This window comes from Galeopterus variegatus, unplaced genomic scaffold (assembly GCF_000696425.1).
Source record: "Galeopterus variegatus unplaced genomic scaffold, G_variegatus-3.0.2 Scaffold2163, whole genome shotgun sequence".
Classification (NCBI taxonomy): domain Eukaryota; kingdom Metazoa; phylum Chordata; class Mammalia; order Dermoptera; family Cynocephalidae; genus Galeopterus; species Galeopterus variegatus.
In genome coordinates, this window is record NW_007728274.1 from 232,823 (window position 1) to 259,339 (window position 26,517).

General features: G+C 36.6%; 1 protein-coding gene across 6 annotated transcripts in view; it reads left to right on the forward strand.

Annotated features, from left to right (window-relative positions):
• The window catches only part of TMEM68 (transmembrane protein 68), a 92,472-nt gene that overhangs the window by 31,198 nt on the left and 34,757 nt on the right, over window positions 1-26,517 (forward strand). For 3 of the 6 annotated variants that reach the window (XM_008580800.1, XM_008580802.1, XM_008580801.1), the window contains exons 6-8: window positions 5,028-5,088; window positions 6,745-6,884; window positions 12,474-13,844. In XM_008580800.1, the coding sequence (XP_008579022.1) occupies window positions 5,028-5,088; window positions 6,745-6,884; window positions 12,474-12,578 (306 nt within the window). In that variant the 3' untranslated portion in view covers window positions 12,579-13,844. Of the gene's footprint in view, window positions 1-2,174; window positions 2,352-5,027; window positions 5,089-6,744; window positions 6,885-12,473; window positions 13,845-26,517 lie in introns of those variants that run through there. The other 3 variants (XR_551078.1, XM_008580803.1, XM_008580804.1) reach the window with 3 other exon arrangements.

The window sequence follows — 26,517 nt, forward strand, 5'->3', positions numbered from 1 at the left end:
GATTGAGTTGGCATGTCAGTAATGATTGTTGGTTTCATTATACTGCATATAGATCTTTTATTTATGACCAATATTTATAACAGTAGGACTCATGTAGTATATGACTCCTATCATTTTTCATTAGCAAATGTGATCAGCTATTTAATATTATGAATAAAGATAGGAAATAGACATTGTTGTAACTTAGATATTCTTGAAAGACTTTACAAATTAATTTGTCAACAAAATTAAGTGTTCCAGTGGGATTCACGGTAATTATTCTACACGAATGCCATTTTGTTCTATTCTTTTACTTTTGGAAAGTATTTCTCAGCTTTTGGTTCTCCACATTGTATTTTATCCTGCGAATCACTTATTTATTAATTATGGAATGTTTCTCCTTTTTTTCTGTTTATTTTCATTTTAGATTGTCAGAAAAAGAAATCTAATTACCTTTGATATAGGGTGTTATTCTTTTTCCAGGCCAATTAGTTACAGACTGCTGCCAGCAACTTTCACATTTCTGGTTTTTTGTGTACCTGTTGCTGCCCCATAAAGAGACCAATCTGCACCGATAGTTTGACTGCCCATCTTGCAAATACAGACTATTGATTAAAAAGGAAAGATTATGGATGACTCATTCTAACCCAAGAGCAGTATTTGAAGAAGACTAGATATTTTGTCCTTATTTTCTAATTGCAAAGTTTACAATAAAATAAAATGCATTGGGATCTATTCTCTCCTGTACATATGTACGTGTGACTCCTAGAAGTTATTGCTCCAGTGCTCTAATAATGTGATCCTAGTACAAATTAATGTACTTGCCCAAGTGTTTAATAATAATAACATAAAAATTTAAATAATACTGTCCTACAGTAGATTATAAGCTCGCTGAGGACAAGGCTATCTTTTTTTTTTAAGTTTATTTATTTATTTGTTTTACATTCTAAGATGTTGTTGTGGACCAGTTGGGGGGGGGGGAGAAGGGAAGGGGGGAGGAAATAGGGGAGGAGAAGGAGGAAGGAGGGGGTCATAGTCAAGGCCCGTGGCACCCCCCTCATTCCTGCAGGGGATCCCGGGGCACTTCCTGCAGCAGCTCAGTGATGGTCCCTGGGCTGTTTGCAGATGTCAGGGGGTGTGGCCAAAGGCTATTTTTTAATATTCTAAATCTCTGGTACAATGACTAGCATTGAGGAGACTTTAAGTATTTTTTAAGTTGAATTTACTTTTTTTTTTAAACACTAGTTGAAAGGAGCCTTTTGCATTTAACTTTATATTAATTGTGTTAATGATATAGAAAATTAATTTATAGCACATTTTACATATTTTCCCCCAATTCTTAAGCACTGATGTAGAAAACAAAAACAGAGTATATGAATAATATCGAATATAAAAGGATATATGCAGTTGTACAAAAGTTAAAGATAACCAGTGTATTGTACATTAAAGCAGTGATAAAAACTAAAAACCTAATCAAAGGTGGTTCACTTTTCAGGTTTATATTTTGAAAGAATTATTTCTTCAAAAATTTAAGATAAAGATTTCAAAAAAGAGATTTGAAATCGCGTAAATTTACCATGGGATTCTAATTTCTCATCCTTAAGTTTATAGTTTTTTTTTTTTTTTTATTCCTTTTTGTCTTTTTTACTGACCGGTAACGGGATCGCAACCCTCGGTGTCGTGCCCGTACCGGGGACCGGCAATGGGATCGCAACCCTCGGTGTTGCGTCCGCACCGCGCTCAGCCAGTGAGTGGGAACCGGTCTCCACATGGGATCCGAACCCTCGGCGGGAGCGCCGCCGCGCTCCCAAGTGGCGCACTCTCCAGTACGCCACCAGGCCAGCCCAAGTTTATAGTTTTAAGCAACATATTGCTTGGAAGAAGGCCTGAAAGTAAGAAATGGTAGCGAGAAAAGAACTCTTTCTAATCCTTGAATGAGTTTCTAGATAATTAATGAAGATAATCTAGATAATTTAATTAAGGTTTTTGTATAAAACTTCAGAAAATTTAAGAAATTGCCTTTTATAAATTAAAAAACAAACAAAAATCTTTAATGCTGTGGATTTACAATTAAATAGCATTACAAGTTTGACAAATACTGTGCCACCCCAACGTTTTGTAGCATTTTTAAAGACTTTGTCTTGGTACTCCTGTACAGTAAGGAGGTGACGTATGTAATTATTCCAATATTACAGATGAGGAGACTCAGGCACAGAGAGATGGAGGGATGGAAGGGCTCTGGTCACACAGCAAGGCAGCAGCAGAGCAGAGCACACAGTTCAGGACTCGAGGCAACTGGTGCTGTTGCCATCCCTGACTACATGCCGCAGTGAGTCTGCTGAAATCCCAGATCGGAGGGACCTTCCCGACATGTGAGGGAAAGCTTTCAGTAATATGTATATATACATAGTTGTAAAGGGCACAAGTATCCCTTCTGGAAAATCCCTTAATAGGCCTGATAAAATTATCATAAACTATGAGCAAAAGTTAAGGCTATTGTTGCATGATTAACTACATTTAAATTGGGACATAGCAACAGAAATTAAGAGAGAAAAATCCAGATTGTCAATGCAAGTTTACAAAATATTGGTAGAAAATATTTAAGGTTCATTTGAAGGTGAAAGACTTTTTGATATAATATAAATCACTCTTATTTTGTGAGTTCCTGAGAATTATGGCTTTGATAAGAATTTTTAGGTAACCTCATAGGTAAATAATTTGGTAAAAAATTAGCTTATTTACTCTAATTGAAAAATAAATAACCTGTAAAAGAACATTTTGTTTCAATAAAAATGTTTATATATATTATCTCACTTAAGCCATAATAAAACCTTTAAGATAAGGATTATTTATCCCCATTTTATACATGAAGAAAGTGCGAATTAGATGTGGTAACTTGTTCAATGTTTCCCACATTTTTAATGGTAAAGACTAAGACTATGCTAAAGTGATTCCCCAAGGAGAGTTTTAAGAAATATATATTTTCTCTTTCTCTCTGTCTTGCACACATGTGTGCACACACATATGAGGGTACTTCAAAAAGTTCATGGAAAAATGGAATTAAAAGTTAGTATGAACCTTTCTATGAACTTTTTGGAGTACCCTTATATGTACATTGACGCATGTATATATCTAAACAGAATTAAACTATCTTGTGTACAAATTGTGCACAAGGAAAGGAATGAATAAATGTGCTACAAGATCAAGTTGTAATGAGGTAATAATGCTTGTGGCTTTCAGGATGCAAGCTTGAATGCAAATTTAGAAACCGTATGCCTGGAGTACTAAACCTGATAGGGTATGCATTCTCCTATTTAGTAAGTTCTACAGATGACCAGCATTCAGACAGTTAACTATATAAGGAATGATGTTTAACTTGAGTAGTCTTTATAAAGTGAGTATTTCAATAGAGACTCTTGGGATCACGCCAATCGGTAGACATAAGTCCAGCAGTACTGGTTAGAGGAGGCAAAGTGGTGTATATAATGAGCTGAAGGGTTTCTCGGGTATTCTAAGTTCTCGAGTTTAAAGACATTTTAAAACTGTTTAAAACATTAGGATTTCAGCTGTTATTTTATTTTATAAAACTACTGGTGACTTCCTAGATAATAACATGAGAAGTATTTTTTTTTGTGAGAGAAGTCAGTATAGTTTATCTTCTTATGTGTTAGCTTTGTAAATTTTCTCCATCAGATTTTAAATTCTTCATCTGACTGCTTTTCTTTACCTGACTTCTCTCCTTTACCTGACTTCTCTCCTTTTCCTGATTAGTTTTGAGATTGCTGCTGCCTATTTCTGACCTTTGTATGCAGAGAATACAAATTAATTCATTAGAACCATTCTCTCTCTGCTGTGTTTATTCATTCCTCCTTTCTTTCGTTAATCACACTTTCTTTTGGCACCTAGTTTATCTCAGGCACTTTTCTAGATGCTAGAGATACAGTAGTGAACAAAACAAAGTCCCTGAAACATATTAGGCATCTTTCTTCCAGTAAGAGCAGAGATACAATAAATGATCAGTAGTTATGTGTGAGACAGTAGCTTATATAAAGAAAGCTATACCTGTAGTCTCTTTTCTTCAGCCTATCATATTGTATTGTTTTCCAAAGCTGATTAGGAATGACTTTTTAAATATCAGCTTATTTAAATTTCTCAAACCTTGCTCATTAAGGCAGGTAATTCTCTATTAGGCATAGACTGATACTGAACTGTAAGGAACTTGATACTGGCCATACACACGCAGAATTTTATGTATACTAAAACATTTAATTCAGTATATTTTGTGTATATTTTAAAGTGTTTCATTCAGTTTTACAGCTCTACTGCAGTATTCACGGTGGCAGAAGCTCCTTACATGACACTTCATTATTTTATGAAATTTAATTAAGGTTTCCATAATTAAAAATTATCTTTAATCGTTGATATTCATAGAAAAATAAAAATCATGAACTTGTGAGCAGAAATCCTTTAAAATTAATGATATAAAGAATTCTTTGTATCATTCCTTTTTTTTTTTTTATGGTGAGTCTTATACTTACTTTTTATTGATGTTGAGCATTTTAGATTTAGTAGCCTCACAAGAAATGGTGTTTCACTAATTCTGTGACAGCATCTTGCCAAAACTTGTCATTTAAATTTATATAAATTCTCTGTAGAGAGAATCTCTGTCTTGTAACTTTTCTTCAGTGAACATTCAATAGCCCACCAAAACCAATTTAATTCACCACAATTCATTTTACTTAATAAAATGAATGATTATTGTAATTTCTATTTTGAGTTTCAAGGGTTTATATTGAATGTTAGGAAAATTGGTAAATGAAATATTATGTATTACCACTGGAGGGTAGTGTTTCCAATTTATATTTTTACAAATGATCAAGTTGAATTTAATCTGATAAAGTGCACTAGTCAAGCATGCCTTTATTTTTAAAATATTTTATTTTCATAATCTTATGCCCTCAAAATTGACATTTTAAGTTAGTGACTCAATGGAGACATTGAATGGATTAATTTATTTACTTTTTAATTCAAATTCTCATTTTCCTTAGCCCATTATTCCTATGTTTACACAAAATATTCGAGAAGGATTTAGATCACTTGGAGGAACAAGTAAGTTTTGATTTATACAGTTTTTAAATACAGTGTAATATTTAAAATATTTGGGCTTTTGAGCCCTAGAAGGAATCCTTTTGAATTATTAACTTTAGAAAATGAGTTTACTATTTAGATGTTTTTTCTGTTTAAAGTCTGAATGATACCTGGTTCTAAGTAATGGCAGTTCTTAGATGTTATGTTTTTGTTAAAAGTGTTATATACATACTGAAGCTTATTTGTAGTGGACTTTTAAAAATTTCAGATCGACTTAGCTGATTTATTTATTCTGTTAAACCATGTTGATGAGGTTTAGAACAAATTTACATACTACCCATACCATCTTTTTAGCTCAACCTTGAAGAAATTACAGCTTTAACAATGGATGACAATACAATATTGAGCTAAGATTAACAACCTAAGGAGATATCATTTGCTTTGGTTTATTTTTGTTACTTGTTTTTTTTTAAATAATATTTTGAACCATAATACATTTACATTGAAAAGTTCTTTTTACCTACTTTTAATTTATTGATTATTGGGGATAATTGGGTGGGGGACACGGGGTACAAACGAAATTTGTGGTAATAGGCATGCTGCCAGTATGAATCTGACCTTCACATCTTGGGCACCAGGGGTGACAATCAGCTGTGTATCTCATGAATATTCATAACCAGTAAAAAAAAAAAAGCTTTTTATCCAGTTATAGGAACGATAACAATTAGATGTGCATTTTATTTGCAATATGTCTTTTATTTGAAATTTTCAAAGTTTGTTTTTGTACCCTATGGTTCGTACATTATATTTGATTTGATTATATTTTATATCCCTAGCACTATTGTTAGTATTCCTAACCACATATAAGTTCCCTTCTAAAGACCTTTAAACTGCCATTGTTTCTTTTATATATAATGTTGCTATTTCATTAACATTCCATTTTTATTTATGTAAGTCACTTATTTGTGAGTCTATAGACTTTAGCTTTTAGCTTTTTTTTTTGGCAGCCGGCTGGTATGGGGAACCAAATCCCATGCTCTAACCAGTTGAGTTAACTGGCCAGCCCATTAGCTTCTAGCTTTTGGTTGCAGTCTTACCTTTGTTTTCAATAATAGTAATTAGATTGCCTTTTTATTTATTTATTTATTTATATTTTTTGTCCTTTTTGTGACTGGTAAGGGGATCGCAACCCTTGGCTTGGTGTCACCTGCACCGCGCTCAACCAGTGAGTGCACCAGCCATCCCTATATAGGATCCGAACCCGTGGCGGGAGCACTGCTGTGCTCCCAGCGCTGCACTCTCCCCAGTGTGCCATGGGGCCAGCCCTAGATTGCCTTTTTAAATGCTCATATTTTTAAAAACTCATCTTTTTTAAATTCATAGACTTAATTTTTTTGACATTTTAGGTTTAAGGAAAAACTGAGTATAAAGTACAGGGAGTTCTTATACATCTCCTTACCACCCCCCAGTTTCCCCTATTAGTAACATCTTGCATTAGTGTGGTATATTGTTATAACCAATGAAAAGCTCATCTTTTAAAAAAAATATTGTATTAATTGCCAGGAGGTGATACTTTTTGCCACCTTCTTTTAAGTCTTATATAATTAATTAGAAGATTTGCAGTTACATGCTCAGAATATTTAAACAATTAAAATAATTTTGTTTACTTTAAAACAGGATTATTTAGGTGGCTTTATGAAAAATTTCGCTATCCATTTGCTCCGATGTATGGAGGTTTTCCAGTGAAGTTACGGACCTATTTAGGTGATCCTATTCCATATGATCCAGAGATAACAGCAGAAGAATTAGCTGAAAAGGTAAATTATTCTTTTTTTTTGGTATTAGGATAGATTTTTATTTTCAATTATTATATTTAAAAAATCATTATTTCTTTATTGATATATTCTACAATCATGTTATAGATCAGTGATTCTCAACCAGTGATGATTTTGCCCCCCAGGTGATATTTGGCAATGTCTGGAGACATTTTTTATTTTTACAATTGGCAGGAGTTGGGGGAGGCAAGGTGGTACCACAGACATTTAGTGCGTAGAGGCCAGGGATAAAATTTATAGTTACCTGCAGGATATCTAGAAATATATTTCTATATGTAGGTTTTTGGGAATGCTGGACTGGAGTTTGGGAGGGAAGTCAGATTTGGTGATGAAGGTTTTGAAGTGATTTTCACTGAGACAGTTAGTGAAGCCATGAGATTTACAAGGCAGGTTGGAGAGAGAAAAGAGGACCGTGGATAGACTGTAGATGTAATATTTAAGGAGTAGGCCAAGAAAGGAGAACAGCCAAAGCTTACTGAAAGGGAACCAGCAGAGAGGGAGAATAAGTAAATTTGTGTGATAGAAGTCAGGGGAATGATCAGTAATATTAGATCTTGCAGAAAGATCAGGGAAGATGAGGATGAGGAAGACTGCTCAGTTTGCAGTTATACTTTGCGAGACCATAAAATTACAAAAAAAGCAATAAATATCATGTTATCAAATCACTTAGCAAATGGGATGAATGTATTTTGATTGTGACTTTTACATCAGCCTTTGGTACATACGAGGAATCTTCAAAAGTTAGTGGAAAGATTTGTATTATCTTTTAATTCAGGTTTTCCGTGAACTTTTTGAAGTCTCATATAGTCTGATTTATTAAAAAATATTTAAGTTGTGGTAAAAAACCACATAAGTTTACCATGTTAATGCTTTTTAAGCATACGGTTCCATACTATGAAGTACATTCACATTGTTGAGTAACAGATCTCTAGAATTTTTTCATCTTGCAATACTGACTGAACACCACTGACCAGACACCAGCTTCCCATTCCCCTGCCCCTCCAGCTCCTGGCAGCCACCGTTCTACTTTCTGTCTCTTAAAAGTTTGACTACTTTAGATATTTCATATGAGTGGAATCAAAGTATTTGTCTTTTTGCAATTGGCTTATTTTTCTTAGCATAATGTCCTCAAGGATTTTCCATGTTGTATCATGTGATAGAATATCACTCACCCTTCTTATCTAAGGCTGAGTAATACTACATTGTATATATTTAACACATTTTCTTTGTTCATTTGTCAGTAGACAGACTGTTTCTACCTCTTAGCTATTGTGAATAATGGTACAGTGAACAATGGATGTGCAAATATCTCCTTGAAATCCTGCTTTCAGTTCTTTTTGGTATATACCCAGAAGTGAGATTGCCAGGTCATTTGGTAATTTTATTTTAAATTTTTTTTTAGCAACCTCCATACTGTTTTCCATATCAGCTGTACCATTTTACATTCCCATCCACAGTGCTACAAGAGTTCTGATTTCTCCACATCTTCTATAACACTCGTTATTTTCTGTTTTTTAATTTTTTTGATAGTGGTCATCCTAATGGGTATGGGGTTATATTTCATTGTGGTTTTGATTTGCATTCTGTAATGATTAGTGATGTTGAGCATCTTTATGTGCTTGTTGGCTGTTTATATATCTTCTTTGGATAAATGTCTATTCAAGTTATTTGCCCAATTCTTAGTAATTTTCCTTTTTTTTTTAGTTGCAGAACTTCTTTATTTATTCTGGATGTTAATCTTGTGTCAGATATATAATTTGCAAATATTTTCTCCCATTCTGTATATTCCTTTTTAATTTGTTGATTGTTTCCTTTGCACTGAAGTTTTTGAGTTTGATATAGTTGTATTTGTCTATTTTTACTTTTGTTGCTTGTGCTTTTGGTGTGTTATTTAAGAAATTATTACCAAATCGAATGTCATGAAGCTTTTCTCCTATGTTTTCTTCTAGTTTTATAGTTTTAGATCTTATGTTTAGGTCTTTGATCAATTTTGAGTTAGTTGTATATTATGTAAGATAAGAGTTCAACTTATCTTACAAATTCTTTTGCATGTGGATATCCAGTTTTCTCAGCAGCATTATTGAAGAGACTGTCCTTTTCCCATTGTGTGGTCTTGGCACTCTTGTTGAAGATCATTTGACCATATACAAGCATTTATTTCTGGGCTGTTTATTCTGTTCTTTTGGGTGTCTTTATGCTAATACCACACTATTTTGATTACTATAGCTTTACAATATCCTTTGAAATCAGAAATTATGAGTCCTCTAGCTTTGTTCTTCTTTTTCAAGATTGTTTTGGCTAGTCAGGGTCTCTTGAGGTTCCACATGAATTTTAGGGTGTTTTTTTCTATTTCTGCAAAAAAATGCCCTTGAGATTTTGATAGGGATGACATTGCATCTAGATTGCTTTGGGTAGTATGGGCATTTTAACAATAGCAATTTTTCCAGTTCATAAACACAGGCTGTCTCTCCATTTATTTGTGTTTAATTTCTTTTAGTGAGTTTTGTAGTTTTCAGTGTACAAGTCTTTCTCCTCCTTGGTTAAGTTTATTCCTAAGTATTTTATTCTTTTTTATGCTATTGTCTTCTTACGTTTTGTTCCTGTTGGTTATTGGGATTGTTTTCTTATTTTCCATTCCTGTTGCCCTATAGCTTGTCGTTAGTATATAAAAACACAACTGATTTTCATGTGTTGATTTTGTATCCTGCAAATTTGTTGAATTTATTAGTTCAGATTTTTGTGGAATTTTTAGGGTTTTCTACTTATAAGATTATGTCATCTGCAAACAGAAATAATTTTACTTCTTTCTAGTCTGATTTAATCCTCACATCAGCTCAACAGTATAGACCTTATTATCACTGTTTTACACATGAGAAAACTGGGTGATTTTCAGTCAGCTTTACAGGTTACATTAGTGTAACAACCAACCACAGAATCTTAGAGGCTTGACGGTACAATTTACTTCTTATTCATGTTATGCTTTCCCTGAGGCTCAACTGCGGTTTCGTCTATGTCTTCTTTATTTTGGGATTCAGGCTAGAACCCCATGTGGGATATTGTCATTTGCATGGTAGAAGGAAAAGGTCAGGAGCAGAACCATGAGATGGCTCTTAAGGCTTCTATTTGGAAGTAACTCAGTCACTCCCACTGACATTTTATTGGCCAGAGCAATTGCATGGCCACACTGAACTTCTATAAAGCTGGACCTGAAATTTTCCCACAGGGATGGCCCAGAAGAGAGAGGACCTAGTAGGGAGTAGGAATGAATGACTAGAATACAATCTGCCATCTGGGGCTTAACAAGTTCAGTCACTGATAGAAGGATGTACAGCTGAAGCAGCTATAACATTACATAGGTGAGACTGTTCACATTGAGCAGCTGATACACAGGAAGTTTCAGAAAGGTAGCAAGAACAATATATAATGTGCCTTCTTGTCCTCTGGTTATTCTACTGTTTCAGTAAGTATACTCACCATTTAGTTCTAGCCTATGTTCAGAAAGTAAAATCCTGTGACACTGACTTTAGGGCCAGGATGTGTTCTTCACACAGCATGACTCTTCTCTCATCCTGAAACGATACCTTCTCAGGAGCTCCAGGAGTCCTGCACTAGTGCTGAGACCTCATCCTTAGATGTGGCTTCTGCCCACACATGCTTTGTTGTTTAATATATCTCTTTGCTGCTCCCTAACAAATGCATTCTCCTTTAGGAAATCATTGAATTCTATTTTATCCTTTTAAAAACTTTTCCTGCCTATCTATTAGAAGGTAAGTGGGTCAGAGCTAGTTAGGAACACTTTTTTTGAAATGGTCAAAATAGAAGGTAATGAAGAGGGGAAAAAATCTGGTCTGGAAGTTTGGATATCTGGGTTCTAATCCTTGCTCTGCCACTAGGCAGTAGTGTCACTTTGAAGAAATGGTATGTTCTTCTGTAAGTTGACATTATTGAGCCCCAAAGTCCTTCCTTGACACCTCAGTTCATACCAAGCAAAGATAATTTTACACTTGATGTTTAACTCCCTTCATGATTTAATTGAAAACGAATATTAAAACCTTATACCACCCAACTTTTGAATATGTATCTGAAACTCCAGCACAACTGGTTAACTCCTCCTCATTCCTTAAACAGTGGTCTTGTTTTCTTCTCTTCTCTTTTTTTTTTTTTTGTGTGTGTGTCCTTTTTGTGACCGGTAAGGGGATCGCAACCCTTGGCTTGGTGTCGCCTGCACCGCGCTCAGCCAGTGAGCGCACCAGCCATCCCTATATAGGATCTGAACCCGCGGTGGGAGCGCCGCTGCGCTCCCAGCGCCGCACTCTCCTGAGTGTGCCACGGGGTCAGCCCAACAGTGGTCTTGTTTTCAAGTGCTCCTTCCTTCACTGTCCCTGAAAACTGATGGGTCATTGGAGACCCACACCAAACACTACCCCATTCATGAGTCCTCTCCTGGTCACTGCCCACCCAATGGGCTCTCAAGTCTGAATTTCTGAATACTTTCTTTTCACATTTCAGATCATACATACGTATCTCAAATGATTTCACATTTTAATTACTTCGTAATTGATTCTTCTGATTAAAGTTACGAGTTCCTTGAGATTAGAGACTTATTTCACTAACATTATAGTTTCCAAAGCATTTAATATTTTCTTAATGAATGAATAAAATTTTAGAAATACACTTCACAGAATAAAACCTGTCAGTCACTGTTCTAACTACTTGAAGATGTCATTTGTTTCATTTATTCCTTATAATACTCTATGAAGTAGTTCTTATTTTACAGATGTGAAAAACTATGTTTAAAGAGACATATTTTAAAAATACAGCTTTGTGTTAGGGTTTGTTAATTTTATTTAAAGGTTAGAATCTAAACAGAAAGCGTGTATGTGTGTACATGGATGCAGTATGTACATGCACAAATAAAGTTTTAAGTAGCCGTAAACTGATTTAAAAGTAAAAATTGTTGATATTTGCCATAAATGTAATGGGAAACAAATAGCTTTAGAAGATTTCTTGGTATAGTCTAATTGACTGATCCATGCTATGACTCAATTAAAATTCCTGTGAAACTGTGTAGAAACTGAGGTAATGAACTAAAGTATATCAGTTTGTTCTTTTTCTCATGTTTTCCTATTGCATTGCCTGATGTAATTGTTTGGTATATATGGTGATGAAACAAAGATACACTAGAGTTTACTAATGGCTGGAAAGAACTGAATCTTCTATTTGCCTACTTGAAAATTTCCTACCAGGTTTTTTCTTCTGATTTCTTTTTTCTTCAGTTCATTTGAGTGCTTATCATGTGCAAGGCACTGCTGTGCTCAGTGCTGGGAAATTCTAAGATGTATCTTAAGGCTATAGTCTGGTGTAGAAAAGAGCCATGTGGACAACAACTGTAATTCAAAGCTTAATAAAATAAATATAAGAAATATGCTACGCTGTACTGAGAAGAAAATCATTATTCTGAAGGGAAATGGGGGCTAAATTAGGGAGGACTGCTTAATAAACATCTTTACAAAATAAATGATCTGTATTGAGAACTAGAGGAATAATAGCTCTTTTTTGTTTTCTTAATAGACGAAGAATGCTGTTCAAGCTTTGATTGATAAGCACCAGAGAATACCAGGAAACATTATGAGTGCTTTGTTAGAACGTTTTCATAAAAAACAGAAGTTTGACTAGAAGATGATTTAATACATTTATATTAATGTGTTTTTGTTTATGGTACTGTCTTCTAAATTTTGTAGATCATGTAATTAGTATTTATAAATAATCATGTTAATAAGCATCTTTCCCAGAACTCGTCTGTTTAAAATTGTATTGTCAATTTTGTTTTTACAGTCATTTCACACTTACACAGTAACTCATTATATGCCTAATAATTCAGAAAAATGATCATTTTTTCATTTGTAAATTCCTAATAATGTATGATAAACATATAGATTCTTAAAGTTGAGTTTATTAAGCACAGCTGTTTAGGTTAAACAAACATTCCTGATTAGTGCATCTAATTTCTCTGTGTATTGCACTGAACTCATTTCAAGAGATGGCATAAGCTAGGGTTTAGTTCAGTCACTTATGTTAGAAAAAGAATGCTTTTTATCTGCCCCTCATTCCCTTCATGACCTTGGGCAAGTCACATAATGTTTTTGTGCCTCAACAATTCACTTTTTAAAAACACGATAATACTATGGTGAAGAATATTATTTTAAGTTCTTTATATTTGCTGTGATTGATAACTGTTGAATTGAAATTATAACTGAATTAATTAAACAATAGCAGAATCCTTTAGGAGTTAGGAGTTATGTATATATTTTGTCATTGGATGTATAAATTATTCTTTCAGATATTATGTCCAGTTGCCAAGCACAGTGACAAAGATGTATTGTTTTTCAAATCGAATAAAAAAGAAATTAGGAAAAGTAAAATTTCTAATTATTATTTTTAGTATTTATTATATTTTTATCAAAAGCCTGTAAACAAAATATAGGCTATCCTGTGTGTTGCCAGCCTTATGCCATGGCATTTAACAGTGCAAGGCTAAAAATCACTATTGTGCTCTGCACTTTGTGTATGAGAAGCTGATTCTAGGCAGAGGAAAGCAGAGCTTTCCACTTTTGCTCAAGATCATGGCTTATCCAGCTTGACTTCGCAACCAGTGAAATGGTTTATGGTTTCAATAAAAATATACTTGAATGATGAATTTATGTGAAAACAAAGTTCTCTAAAAAATTAATGGCTTTTGATTTGTTGTCTCATTGAAAACTGAATTTAAGAAGTATTTAAACAGAAAAGTATCAGAAATCAAGTGCAGTATCTCCTTCCCCTTTTTTAGATGTTAAATTACTTTGTTTTTTGTATAGATTTTTGTATTACAAGTGTGTATTTATGATATGTTAATGTATATAAAAATTAAGCAACGTAAAAGTAAAGCTGAATTGCAATGTATTGTCTTGTGAAATTGCACATGTGACATTTTCTTACCATTTCCAACTGATTTTTTTTTTTCCTTTTTGTCTTTTTTACTGACCGGTAAGAGATCGCAACCCTCGGTGTCGCGCCCGTACCGGGGACCGGCAACGGGATCACAACCCTCGGTGTTGTGCCCGTGCCGCGCTCAGCCAATGAGCGGGAACCGGTCACCACATGGGATCCGAACCCTCGGCGGGAGCACCGCCGTGCTCCCAAGCGGTGCACTCTCCAGTGCGCCACTGGGCTGGCCCTCCAACTGATTTTTTTGTTTTACTTTATACACATCTCTTACTGACACGTATTCTTTTATTTCAGCTACAGTGAATAAATTTAACATAATAAATACATTTTAATTTCAACTTCAATGAAAAGAATCAATTAATGATTATTTGCAGTTTTTTCCCCCTCCAGCAGTGAACAGTGTCTGGTTCAAAATTGCTAAATATTTCCAAAATGAATAAGTAAATGATAATAAAATGAGTGAGAAAATTGTTTGGGGGCAACTATTGGGTTTTTTAAAACTGAAGAAAGCACAGCATTGATTGCTAATGTACAAAAACTTTTTTTATTTTTATTTTTTATTTTTTTTCCTTTTTGTCTTTTTTCGTGACCGGCAACGGATCGCATCCCTCAGTGTCGCGCCCGTACCGGACCAGGACCGGCCACGGGATCGCAACCCTCGGTGTTGCTCTCGCCCCTCGCTCAGCCAGTGAGCGGCCGGTCTGTATGTGGGATCTGAACCCTCGGCGGGAGCGCCGCTGCACTTCCCAAGCGGCGCACTATAGCAGTGCGCCACCGGGCCGGCCCCCAAAAACTTTTTTACACTATTTAAGTTTTACTGCTTTACTTAAATCCTTTTTTTGTTTTCTGATGGACTCAAAGGAAGGCTTTTTATCTTTATCTGATAAGATCTTTATCTTTGCTATTTGAGTTTAAATTCCATTTATAAGAGTCAGAGAATATGAATAAGTATAGAAATATAAGTAATAATGGAAAGGGGTTGTTTGTGATTAGGTCTTGACCCTTTTGGGGGAGTGTTCACGGTCAGAACCTGATGGATACAAGCATGAAGGGGCTTTCCAGAAGCATACAAATGGCACACTTTTATGAGAAATGTTTCATATTCTTTTTTAAAAACCTCCATTTTGAAACAATTTCAAACTTACAGAAAATTTGCAATAAAGTTCCTCTAGTAACTTTGTGCAAGGGTTACCCCCACATACTCTTCACCCATATTCACCAATGTAACATGTTGTCTCATTTATTCTCTCTCTCTGCATATATATGTATAAAATGTTTTCCTCCTGTATCATCTGATAGTAAGTTGCAAACACAGTGCTCCTTATCATTACCTGAACTATGAGGTCACCCATTTACAGAACCATAGAACAGTGATCAAGCTCAGGAAATTTATCATTGATATAATACTATTATCTAATTTATAGATCATATTTAAATTTTACCAGTTGTCTCAATAATATTTATATCAATTTTTCTTCTTGATCCATCATTCATAGCAGGAGCACACAATGCATTTAGGTTTTGTTTTCTTTGTTTAATCTGCAATGATTCCTCAGCCTTTGTTTTTAATGATACTGACATTTTTTGAGAGAGCGGACCATTTATTTTGTAGATTTGCTCTCAATTTGTTTGCCTCATATTTCATTGTGACTTGATTCAGGTTATGCATTGTTTCAGAAATACAACATGAATGATGCTGTGGCTCTTCAGTACATCACATCAGGAGGCACATAATTTTTTTGTGTGTGTCAGTAGTGGGGGTAAATTTGATCACATGGTGAAGAAAGCGTCTACGAGGTTTCTTCCCTGTAAAGTTATTTTGTTTCCCTTTTTAACAAGGGAAGTTTATGGGCAGATACTTTGAGACTATTTATGTATCTGTTCCTCATCAAACTTTCACTCACTAGTTTTAGGATCCTTTGAATTAATTCTTGCCCAAATAAATTATTACACTGAAGAATCACAAGAGTGTGATTTCCTAATTCTTATTCTACATTTATTAGTTGGCATTCTATAAAGCAAGAACTTTCCAATTTCTGCCTTTCCCTCCACTCCCACACATCTTACTTATGATACTAGTACACTAAATAATCTATAATGATTAGACTCTTGATGTAATTTAATCTTTATTTTACATATTCATAAACTTTTTTTTTTTTTCCTTTTTTGTCTTTTTTCGTGACCGGTAATGGGATCGCAACCCTCAGTGTCGCGCCTGCACCGTGCTCAACCAGTGAGCGGACCGGTCTCTATATGGGATCCAAACCCTCGGCGGGAGCACCGCCACACTCCCAAGCTCCGCACTCTACCGAGTGTGCCACCGGGCTGGCCCCTTCATAAACATTTTTGACTTATATAAAGTTTTCGGAAATTATTTGGTGGGTGTGCTCTCAATGTTCTCATTTGCTGTCAATAGATTTCCTTATTTAACTGTTTTAAAGTTCTTTATAATAGTTTTTATTCAAAAGTCAAATGCTATTACTCTTAGAAAAAAAAACCACTTATATTTCTACCTATAGTGCACTTAAAAATTTCAATCCTGCATACATCTGAAATACTTATATTTGAAAGTAATTGGATATTAACAATATCCGAATCAAAAACCCATTGGTAGCATCTACTAAAGCTAAATATTCACACACTGCCTAAAGCAGTGTTTATGTCCTCCAAAAGCTGTTTTCATAGCAGTTTTAGTCATAAAATTCCCATACTGTCAACAATTGTGTATCAACAGTGGAATGTATAAGTAAATTATAGTATACAACAGAGCAGTAGAAAACAATGAACTAATGCTCTATGCCCCAACACAGACAAATATCACAGACTTATTGGTGAATAGAAGTCAGATGTGAGAGACTAAAAACTGTATAAGCCATTCACGGGAAAGTAAAGAACAGACGAAATCAACCTACAGTGACAGACATCAGAATAACGGTTATCTTTGAGGTTTATTGAGAGAAAGGAGATTGGATATAGCCTTCTGGGATGTTAAAAATATTTTCTATATTGACTTAGGTAGGTATTGGTTAAAAGGATCTATGCATGTCTAAAAAGTTATCAATCAGTATAATTAAGATGTACATATTTTACTGTATGTAAACTAAAGAAAGTTTTTAAAAATCTGATTTTTAAAATTTTTATTAGTAATGTTAATTTGCTGATTAGGTTTCAATCTGAAGTATCACACTTGATATATCACACACAAATTCAAGAGATGCCAGATAGGTGTTCAGCTCTTCATTCCTCTAAACCCAACGTTCAAAGTGAAATCAAAAGTTGGATTTTGGCCAAATGCTAAGATATTGGCATAAAAACAGGCAATGCCATGGGAAACAATGGGAAGATCAGAAAAAGAAAGTGTGTGAGTTCCTACTCAAGGTAAAATAAAAGACGCCATGAATAGATGGGGAAAGATACATTATTTGGTAAATGATGTTGGGGAAACTGGTAGAAATATGAAGAAAAATAAAACTGATCCCTACCTCACACCACTTACAAAGGTGAACTCTACGTGGATTAAAGAGCTAAATGTAAATGGTAAAATTATAAAGTTAAAGAGAAAATATAGGAGCATTTCATGACCTAGAGATGAAAAAAGACTTCTTAAACAAGACCTCAAAGTATCACCATAAGAAAATAAAAAAGGATGGATTTGTTTTCATCAAATTACAATTAAGGATGAAGTTAACAGATTAGAAGAAGTTATTTGCAATGTCTGATATCGACAAAGGACCATCTGCAAATCAACAAGGAAGAAAAATACAGGAATATCAGTAGAAAATACCAAGAGAAAAAGCAATTTATAGAAGAGGAAATTGACTAGATGTAAACACAGCAACATAAATGGACCTTAAAACATTATGCTGAGCTAAAAATAGGAACATAATGGGTTATGCAATATATACTTTCCAAAATAGTACATATTTTGCAAAAAATATACAAAATAAAAGGATGCACATTGAACACATTGGAATGATTGGCTGTTTATGACAAGTGAGGACTGAGGGCTGGGGAGTAGTCTCACTGTTTGGAATGCAAATTTGCAATTAATCCCAATTTTTGGAATGATGTCTCTCCCTCCCCTTCTGCTGTGTTGAGAACAAAATCAAGAGTCTCCCCAATTCAATTTTCCCAGGATATGAACCTCATTTTTCTTTCCCAGAACTTTGATGAATCTCTCTTCTGGCCACACTTTTCAACCCTGTTTTCTTCACTTGGAGCCCCACAGTTCTGGAGGCTGGGAATTCCAAGGTCAAGATGTAGCTTGCTTTTTGTTGGCATTATTCTCTAGGATATTTAAGGCTCAATTTTCCCTGCCACTATCATCCTCTTTCCACCAAATTTGTGGACATAGCCCTTCCACTGATATCTCCATTCTCTTTGCCTTCCTTTCTATACTTTCGACAACATTTTGTTACTGTCATTTTCCTAGAGTTTTAGGAGGGAGCAGGGATTATGAATTAATCTGTTAGGTTTAAGTGCAATGGAGGCTAGAAACTCTTCCTTTTGAAGAACATTTCAACATTCGATTTCAGAATATAGGATTCCCAAAAGTATTTTCTAATTTTTCAGCATTAAATTATGAAATCTTAACTAAGATCATAGTATTGTTGAGTGATGTGGAGTAGACTATAACTTAATTTCTCTTTAATTTTTTTTGTTTTTTGACATTCCAGGTGAGAGATACTAAGAACCTGGATTTAGACAGTTGCAGTAAGTACAGAAAGGATGAGGGGAGACTGAAGAGGTAGAAATAACAGAAATTACAAAATGAGTGACAAAGGATGACTCTAGATGGCTTGTATGACTGCCATTTGTGGAAAAAGGCATTATAGGACTGATGGAGGTGTCTTAAATGTAGCTTTATTATTATTCAGGTGAGGCCAACAGATAGGTAGGTGATTGCAATTGAAATAATAGTTTGTTACACTCACAGATCCATCTCAGAAACCAACCACACTGCGTGTTTAGCTCTGTGAATGTACCTCATTTCCCGCTCTGACCCAGGCTCCTCATATCTCCATTCTGATCATGGAGCCCTCTACCTTGAGTCCCTTCATCATCCCCGATCTTCAACCCCAGCTCCCTGTGGATTGGCTGCCCACCCTCCTGTGGGAACCATGCATATTTCCTGCTCCTAGGCTCCCTGATTTGGCATATGGTTCTCCTAGATCTCTCATTAAATTAACATTCTCCAAGAAAGAATCAAGACTAGTGTGGTATGACTCATTCTTAGCACGTCGATGCTGGTTTCAGCTGATCACCTTTTCCTTTCCTACGTGATCATAAACTTTGGCCAACATGGATAGAGTTATTCTAAGCAGGGTTTACATGTTAAATTGCTTCACTTAGCACTCAGTATCTGCGTTTTTCTTTGTTGATCTGATGTTCTCAGAATCTACCTCTGCCCCTTTTTGAAAATTAAGACATTTATTCAAGTTCACCTTGGAAATTTGGTTCCTAGACTGCTGTCCAAAATTCCTTTGGTATTAGTAATTATAACCTCTAATTCATCTGAACCTGGAGATTTGAAAACATCAAAACCAATCATACATTACCTTGTTTTGACAAACATATCTTAGTTTGTTTTCTGTTACTTAGAATACTGGAAACAGTAATTTATGAAGAAACAAAATTTAATTCTTATAGTTCTGAAGGCTGAGAATTCCAGGGTCAATGAGGCACATCTGGTGAGGGCCTTCTTGCTGGTGGGGACTCTGTAGAGTTCCACAGTGGCACAGGACATCATATGGTGGGAGAGTTGAGCATTCCAGCTCAGGTCTCTTTTCCTCTCCTATAAAGCCACCAGTCCCACTCCCGTGATAACCCATTAATCCATCAACCCATTAATCTATTAATCCATGAATAGATTAATCCATTCATGACAGCAGAGTCCTCATGACCCAATCACCTCTTAAAAGGCCCCACCTCTCAACACTGCCACATTGTGGATTAAGTTTCAACATGAGTTTTGGAGAGGACAAACATTCAAACCATAGCAATATCTTAAGCATCAGTTCCTTTGAGGAAGATTGATTTACACTTTTTTAGTATTAAGACATTCTCTTTTTTTTTTTCTATTTATTTTATTTTATATTTTGACAGCTGGCCAGTATGGGGATCCAAAGACTTGACCTTGGTGTTATCAGCATCATGGTCTCCAAAGTGAGCTAACTGGCCAGCTAGTATTAAGACATTTTCTAATGAAGAAAATAAAATCCAAATTAAAAGTGAGTGGTTTTGCTCTCTTACTAAATGTTTAGCTTTATTAAATGTTTTAATTTGTTATTTAATACTCATTAAATGTTTAGTATCCACTTACCTCATGGGTACCCATCATGTACTAAGTTCTTTACAGATATGATTTAATTCTAATATCCTATGAGATTGAAATTATTATTTTAATTACAAAAAATATAAAATAATCATATTTGTATAAAGAAACAGAAATTAAGGAACTTACTCAGGGTCATGTCATCAGTCAGGAACAGAGGGGCAGGTCCAACCCCAGCTCTCCCTGTGTGCCTGGAGGTTGCTGCCTCTCTGCTGCCACACTCTGCTCTTCACTGTGCCACCGGCGCAAGCATGGGTCTGTTCCTCTCCTCTTCTTGCCATTGTCTGTGATGGTTAATTTTATGTGTTAACTTGACTGGGCCATGGGGTGCCCAGATATTTTGTCAAACATCATTCTGGGAGTATCTGTGAGGGACTTTCTGGACAAGATTAACATTGGAATCAGTGGACTAAGTAAAGCAGATGGCCCGCCCTCGTGTGGGTGAGCCTCGTGTAATCCACTGGAGGCCTCAATAGAACAAAAGATGGGGTAAGGGAGAATTTGCTTTCTCTGCCTGGTCACTTTCAAGCTGGGACATCAGTCTTCTCCTGCACTTGGGCCACAATTGTCACCATTGGTTCTTCTGGTTCTCAGGCCTTCAGGCTTGGAGTGGAAATACACCCCAGGTTATCCCTGTCCTCCAGCTTACAGATGGCAGATTGTGGGTCTCCTTCGCCTCCATAATAATGTGAGCCAATTCCTCACAATAAATCTCTATCTACACACACACACACACACACACACACACACACACACACACACACACACACCCCTAATATCTTCTATTGGTTCTGTTTCTCTGGAGAAGCCTGACTGACACATTGTCATTGGCACTGTCACCTTGTTGGCACTTCAGCCCAGAATGCTGGTGTAGAGGTCCATGTCATGCAATTTTGGAACTTGTTCTTGGATGTTTCCATTTTCTTCCATCATTCATAAATTTTCTATTAAACTTTGAGATCACCAGAGGAAGTTTGTGTAACTAGGTAGGTTTTGACGTATGCCCTTCCATTTCTCCAACTTTGTGCTGATATTGTAAGAACTTACATTTTGAGTCTCTTCTTCATTTTAAACCATCTTTCTTTTTAGAATTCCAGATATAGAACTGTGTCTATTTTTATCTAAAGTCAAGAGTGTCTATGCTCATGATTCCCTTGCTTGGCTTTCTATTTAAGATCTCATCCCTTTTCACCTTTGTGACCAGTTCTTGTTCACAATTGAGTTAGAATTATAATTACTTTTATTCCTCTTTCTATTGACAGAGGATATAATTGACTTCAAGGAATGTCTAGATTTATAAATGTTGTATTTTGTTTGGTCAGATAAGATCTTCAGCAGAAGTTTTTATGTTTCACTGATGTCTATCCGTTTATTTTTTCTTTCTTCTCCTTTACTTGAATCTTCCTGCTTTATAAAATCTCCTCTCATTTATTCTCTCTTCTGTTACTTCTAAGCTCTTAAAAAAAAAAAAGATACTGTGAAATGTACCTTTTTCATAAAAGAAAGAGATAAAAAGAAAAAGAAAGAAAGAACGGGAAAGAAAGAATAGTTATAAAATACCAAGGAGAAGTAAAAAATAAATCAGGAGCAAATTTTTGATATCACCTTTCCTTCAGCTTGTCAAAGTAACTTTTTTTTTTTGTTTATTTTTGTTTTTTAGTGTAGCTATATAGTTTTGATTTTAAATACACGCACTGTGTTTTTTTTTTTTAAAGCTTGAAATGCAGTCCTTAGTACTAGATACAAATGATTTTTTTTAGGATGTTGTCTTTTTGCTATTGAAGAGATGAATATATCCCCCCTTCCTCCTTTATAAACAGAAGTGATATAATGAACTATTTTCTGGGTTTCTAAACTATTTGCTGAATTAGGATCCAACAGTATCAAGACAGCAAAATGGCTAGTGATCAATTATCATAAAAACAATGTTCCTAATAAGATAAATATATAAATGTAACATATAATACTGCCCTTAACAAATATAGACCCCCACGAAGGCCCTTATTCAAGCTTCTATAAATAGCTGTCTTCAATTAGAATAGAATCATTTTCTCCAATTTTTTTGTTTTTATATTGTGGCCCCCAAATCTTTTTAGGATGTTGAACCCAGAGTTGGTAGATCTAATCCTCTTCCTTCTAGAGTATCTAAGTTAGACCAAGTGAACATTAATGCATAAAGTGTATTAAATGATAATACAGAATGGCTCACTACTTTGGAATATATGATTTCGTTCGACCAAAGAATGGAGGTTTTTAAAACAATGTTTAGCACTTCCAGAAAGTAAGTTGCATTGAAGTGAAAATCTGGAACCCAGCTTTGAATTTACACCTATCATGCTATCATTTATCTTGATAGTAGATAAACTAAAATTACCACTGCTTCTCTATTCTTCTGTCCCCAAGTAAAATAAATAGTCATGTTGAAAAAATCATTAAGCTTAAAGTTGTGACAGAGAAAAAGAACTTAGTTTGTTGTCAATGACTTCTCAACTTACAGGTAAGGTCAGCAATGGTTTGTGTCATGACTCTTTTTTTCTTTTTAAATTTTATTAATATTATTTTCTTACATTCTATGATGATGTTGAGGAGCAGATGCGGGGGGAGAGGGGAAAGCAGAAGAAAATGGGATGGAAGAAGGAGGAAGGAGGAGGGGCAGGATTGAGGCCTGTGGCACCCCCCACATTCCCACAGGGCAGACCCAGGGCTTCCAGCGGTGGCTTGGTCATTGCTGGGCTGGGTGCAGATGTCCGGGGTGTGTGGCAAAAGCCCTAGCCCACCACCACCCCAGCTCGGAAACCCACGGCCCTTCTTGCTGTGGCTCGGTGATCATCGCCGGGCTGGCTGCGAGTGTTGGGGGCTCATGGCCGAGGCCCTTGGTCCCCCCACTGCCCTGGCTCAGGAGAGCCTGGGGTGCTTCCTAAAGTGGCTTGGTGTTTGTTGCTAGGCTGGTTGCACAAGTCGGGGGCATGCCTGAGACTCTCATCACCTGCCCTGGACTGGTTTCAGGTTTGGGGTACATGGCTGAGGCCCCGGCCCTCCTCCATTTCTGGCTTGGTAGCCCTTGGGACTTTTGGTCCTTCTAGGTGTTATAGGTGTTCTTTGGTGAAATGAGATCTTTACTAGTTAATATCAAACTTTGTCTCTGGTTGTGGGTACTTTGCTTTTTCTTTCAATTCTGTGTTGGATTATTTGCTGTTCCCACAACTTAAACTCTGCACTGGGACTAGTTTGTTGTCCTTTGCTTAATTCTAAAATGGAAGAACTTCCTGTGGGGACCAGTACTTGAGCTGTATGGCTGAGCTAAATTGCTGCTTTGCTGCTGATTCCCTGGAGAAGGCTTTTTGTGCAGCTCAGGTTTTAATGGTTGACTTTATAGGTACTTCCAGGTCTAGAGAAATCTGGTGTACCTGGGTTGTGTAGAAACTCTGGTCTGGGCCTGAGTCTTTTCATCAATCTGCACCCCCTGCAGTTCTGTATTCCTGACTAGTCTCCTCTGAGTGGTCCTTTGCTGATTAGGGTGCAGATCAGCTGTCCTTGCTGTGCCCCAGTTTTCCCCTGGTAGGCCCGTCTCCCCCACCACCCATGCTGGAAACACTTCTCATGGCGTGGGCAGTATGCTTGTCCCTTGTGATAACTCACCAGCCTCTGAGTGGCTCCTTTTTTTCAGTTGTTGTGACTCCTTGCTCCTATGTGGGTCCACGGGAACTCTATTAGTGGTCTTGCTGTTCTGGGGGCCACCAAAGCCCTCTTCTCCCCTGCCACCTCCAAGCAACTTCATTTGAAGGGCACAGCTGTGGCTTTTGCCGCCTCATGCTCCATGTACTCAGCAGCTCCAGCCTGGATGTGCCTAGGGCTTGAAACGGTCAGAGCAGTTTTTCCTTCTCTCTTGTGGCTTCTCCCACCTTCATAAATTCCATCGGTCTCTCCTCTTCCCCTGAGCTCTAGCGGTCCCAGCTTGGCTGTTGTTGCTTTTTTATAGTTATAAATTGGTTGATTTGTGGGAGAGAGTGACACTGAGGACTGTCTATTCTGCCACCTTGAATGGAAGTTCCAGAAGTGATTGTTTGTATTCTACTTAATATTAGTTTTCTTTAGGTCTTTAGTACCTTCAGAGTAATAACTATTTATTTTGACAAACTTTTATCCATATTAGAATATCTCATAGAAACTTTATCCTTCAATAAATATTTTTGGTGAATGGCATATAAATAGCAATAAAAATAATGTGTCCTCATCCTCAGTGATCTTCCTGAGGCAAAACAAAGTCCACCTGACCTGCAGAGTGAGCATTTGAGTGACATTTCTGACTACCTGGTGCCTAGCTTCTGGAGGATGATTTATGAGAGTGTTCTTTGTTTTTAATTTTAAACTGTCCTTTTAATTGACATACAATTGATTCTTTTTGATGTACAGGTCTATGGGTTCTGAGCACATCACCATGTACCCACCGCCACAATCATGACTCAGAGCTGTTTCATCATCCACCCCCATATTTCCTCCATGTAGCCCTTTTGTAGTTGCCCCTTCTCCAACTCCATCCCTTAGTAACTACTATTCTGTTTTCCATTTCTAAAGATTTGCCTTTTCCAGAATGTCATATCAATGGAATCACACACTAGGTAGCATTTGGGTCTGCCTTCTTCCACTCACCATAATACATCTGAGATTGATCCATGCTGTAAGTATCAATAGGTTGCTCCTTTCTCTTGCTGAGCAGTATTTCACTGCATGGTGATACAACAGTGTTTAACCATTCCCCAGTGGAGGAACACGTGAGGGTTTTCCATTTGGGGGTTATTATGAACAAAACTGACAAAAATATTTGGGTACAAGTTTTAGGTAAACATAAGCTTCCATTTCACTTGGGTAAAGACCTAGGAGTTGAATTGCTGAGTGTGTTAGTTTCTACGGCTGCCATAACAAGTCACCACAAACTGTTTGGCTTAAAACAAAAGTAATTTATTCTCTCACAGTACTGGGGTTAGAAAACCAAAATCAAGGGCTGGCCCCGTGGCTCACTCGGGAGAGTGCGGCACTGGGAGCGCAGAGGCCGCGGGTTCGGATCCTATATAGGGATAGCCGGTGTGCTCACTGGCTGAGCATGGTGCAGACCAAACCATGCCAAGGGTTATGATCCCCTTACTGGTCAGAAAAAAAAAAAAAAAGAAAACCAAAATCAAGGTGTATGTAAGGCCACACTAGGGAGGAATCCATTCTTTGACTTTTCTAGCTTCTGGTGGTTGGTTTGTGGCCACATCACTGCAATCTCTGCCTCCATCTTCATGTCACCTTCTGCTCTGTGTCTTCTCTGCATAATCATATTCCAGTGTGTGGGCTCCACTTTTGACTCCAGGTGACAAAAAGCTCATTTACTATGAGTGCTTATTGATGCAGTTGTGGATGTGTAGAAAAGCCAGATGTTACTGCAGTTAACATTATTTTCCTTACCACTCTTTCTTGAATCCTGTTACTTCCATCTGAGATTACCGTTTTTGTTGTTTAGGTGCACTAAACCTGTCTGGGGTCTTGGTTGCAAACAATAGCAACCAATTCTGGTTAATGTAAACAGAAGAAGACCTTTTGTAAGGATTTTGGATAGTTTGCACAGTCCATGGAAAGCCTAGATTTCTTGATTTAGAAAATGTGCAGTAACCAAGGGAACATGGGAGGCCAGGCAATCTGCTATGACACTGTGGCCCCTGGGCACCTGCTCTGTGCCCCAGGATTCTCGGCTCCACCACCTGTGTCAGGCATAATCTCTGCCTCATCATCCTTACATTATCTTTTTTTTTTTTTGCTCAGGATTGCTTTGGCTGTTTGGGATCTTTTGTTGTTCCATACAAATGTTAGGATTGTTTTTTTCTGTTTCTGTGAAGAATGTCATTGGTATTTTGATTGGGATTGCATTGAATCTGTAGATCACTTTGGGTAGTATGGACATTCTCACCATGCTAATTCTTTTTTTTTTTTGTCTTTTTTCGTGACCGGCAACGGATCGCAACCCTCAGTGTCGCGCCCACACCAGACCGGGACCGGCAACGGGATTGCAGCCCTCGGCATTGCTCCCACACCTCGCTCAGCCAGTGAGCGGCCGGTCTGTACGTGGGATCCGAACCCTCGGCGGGAGCGCCGCCACGCTCCCAAGCGGCACACTATAGCAGTGCGCCACCGGGCCGGCCCCATGCTAATTCTTCCAATCCATTAACATGGAATGTATTTACATTTTTTGGTGTACTCTTTAATTCCCTTCCAGAGGGTTTTGTAGTTCTCATTGTAGGGATCTTTCACCTTCTT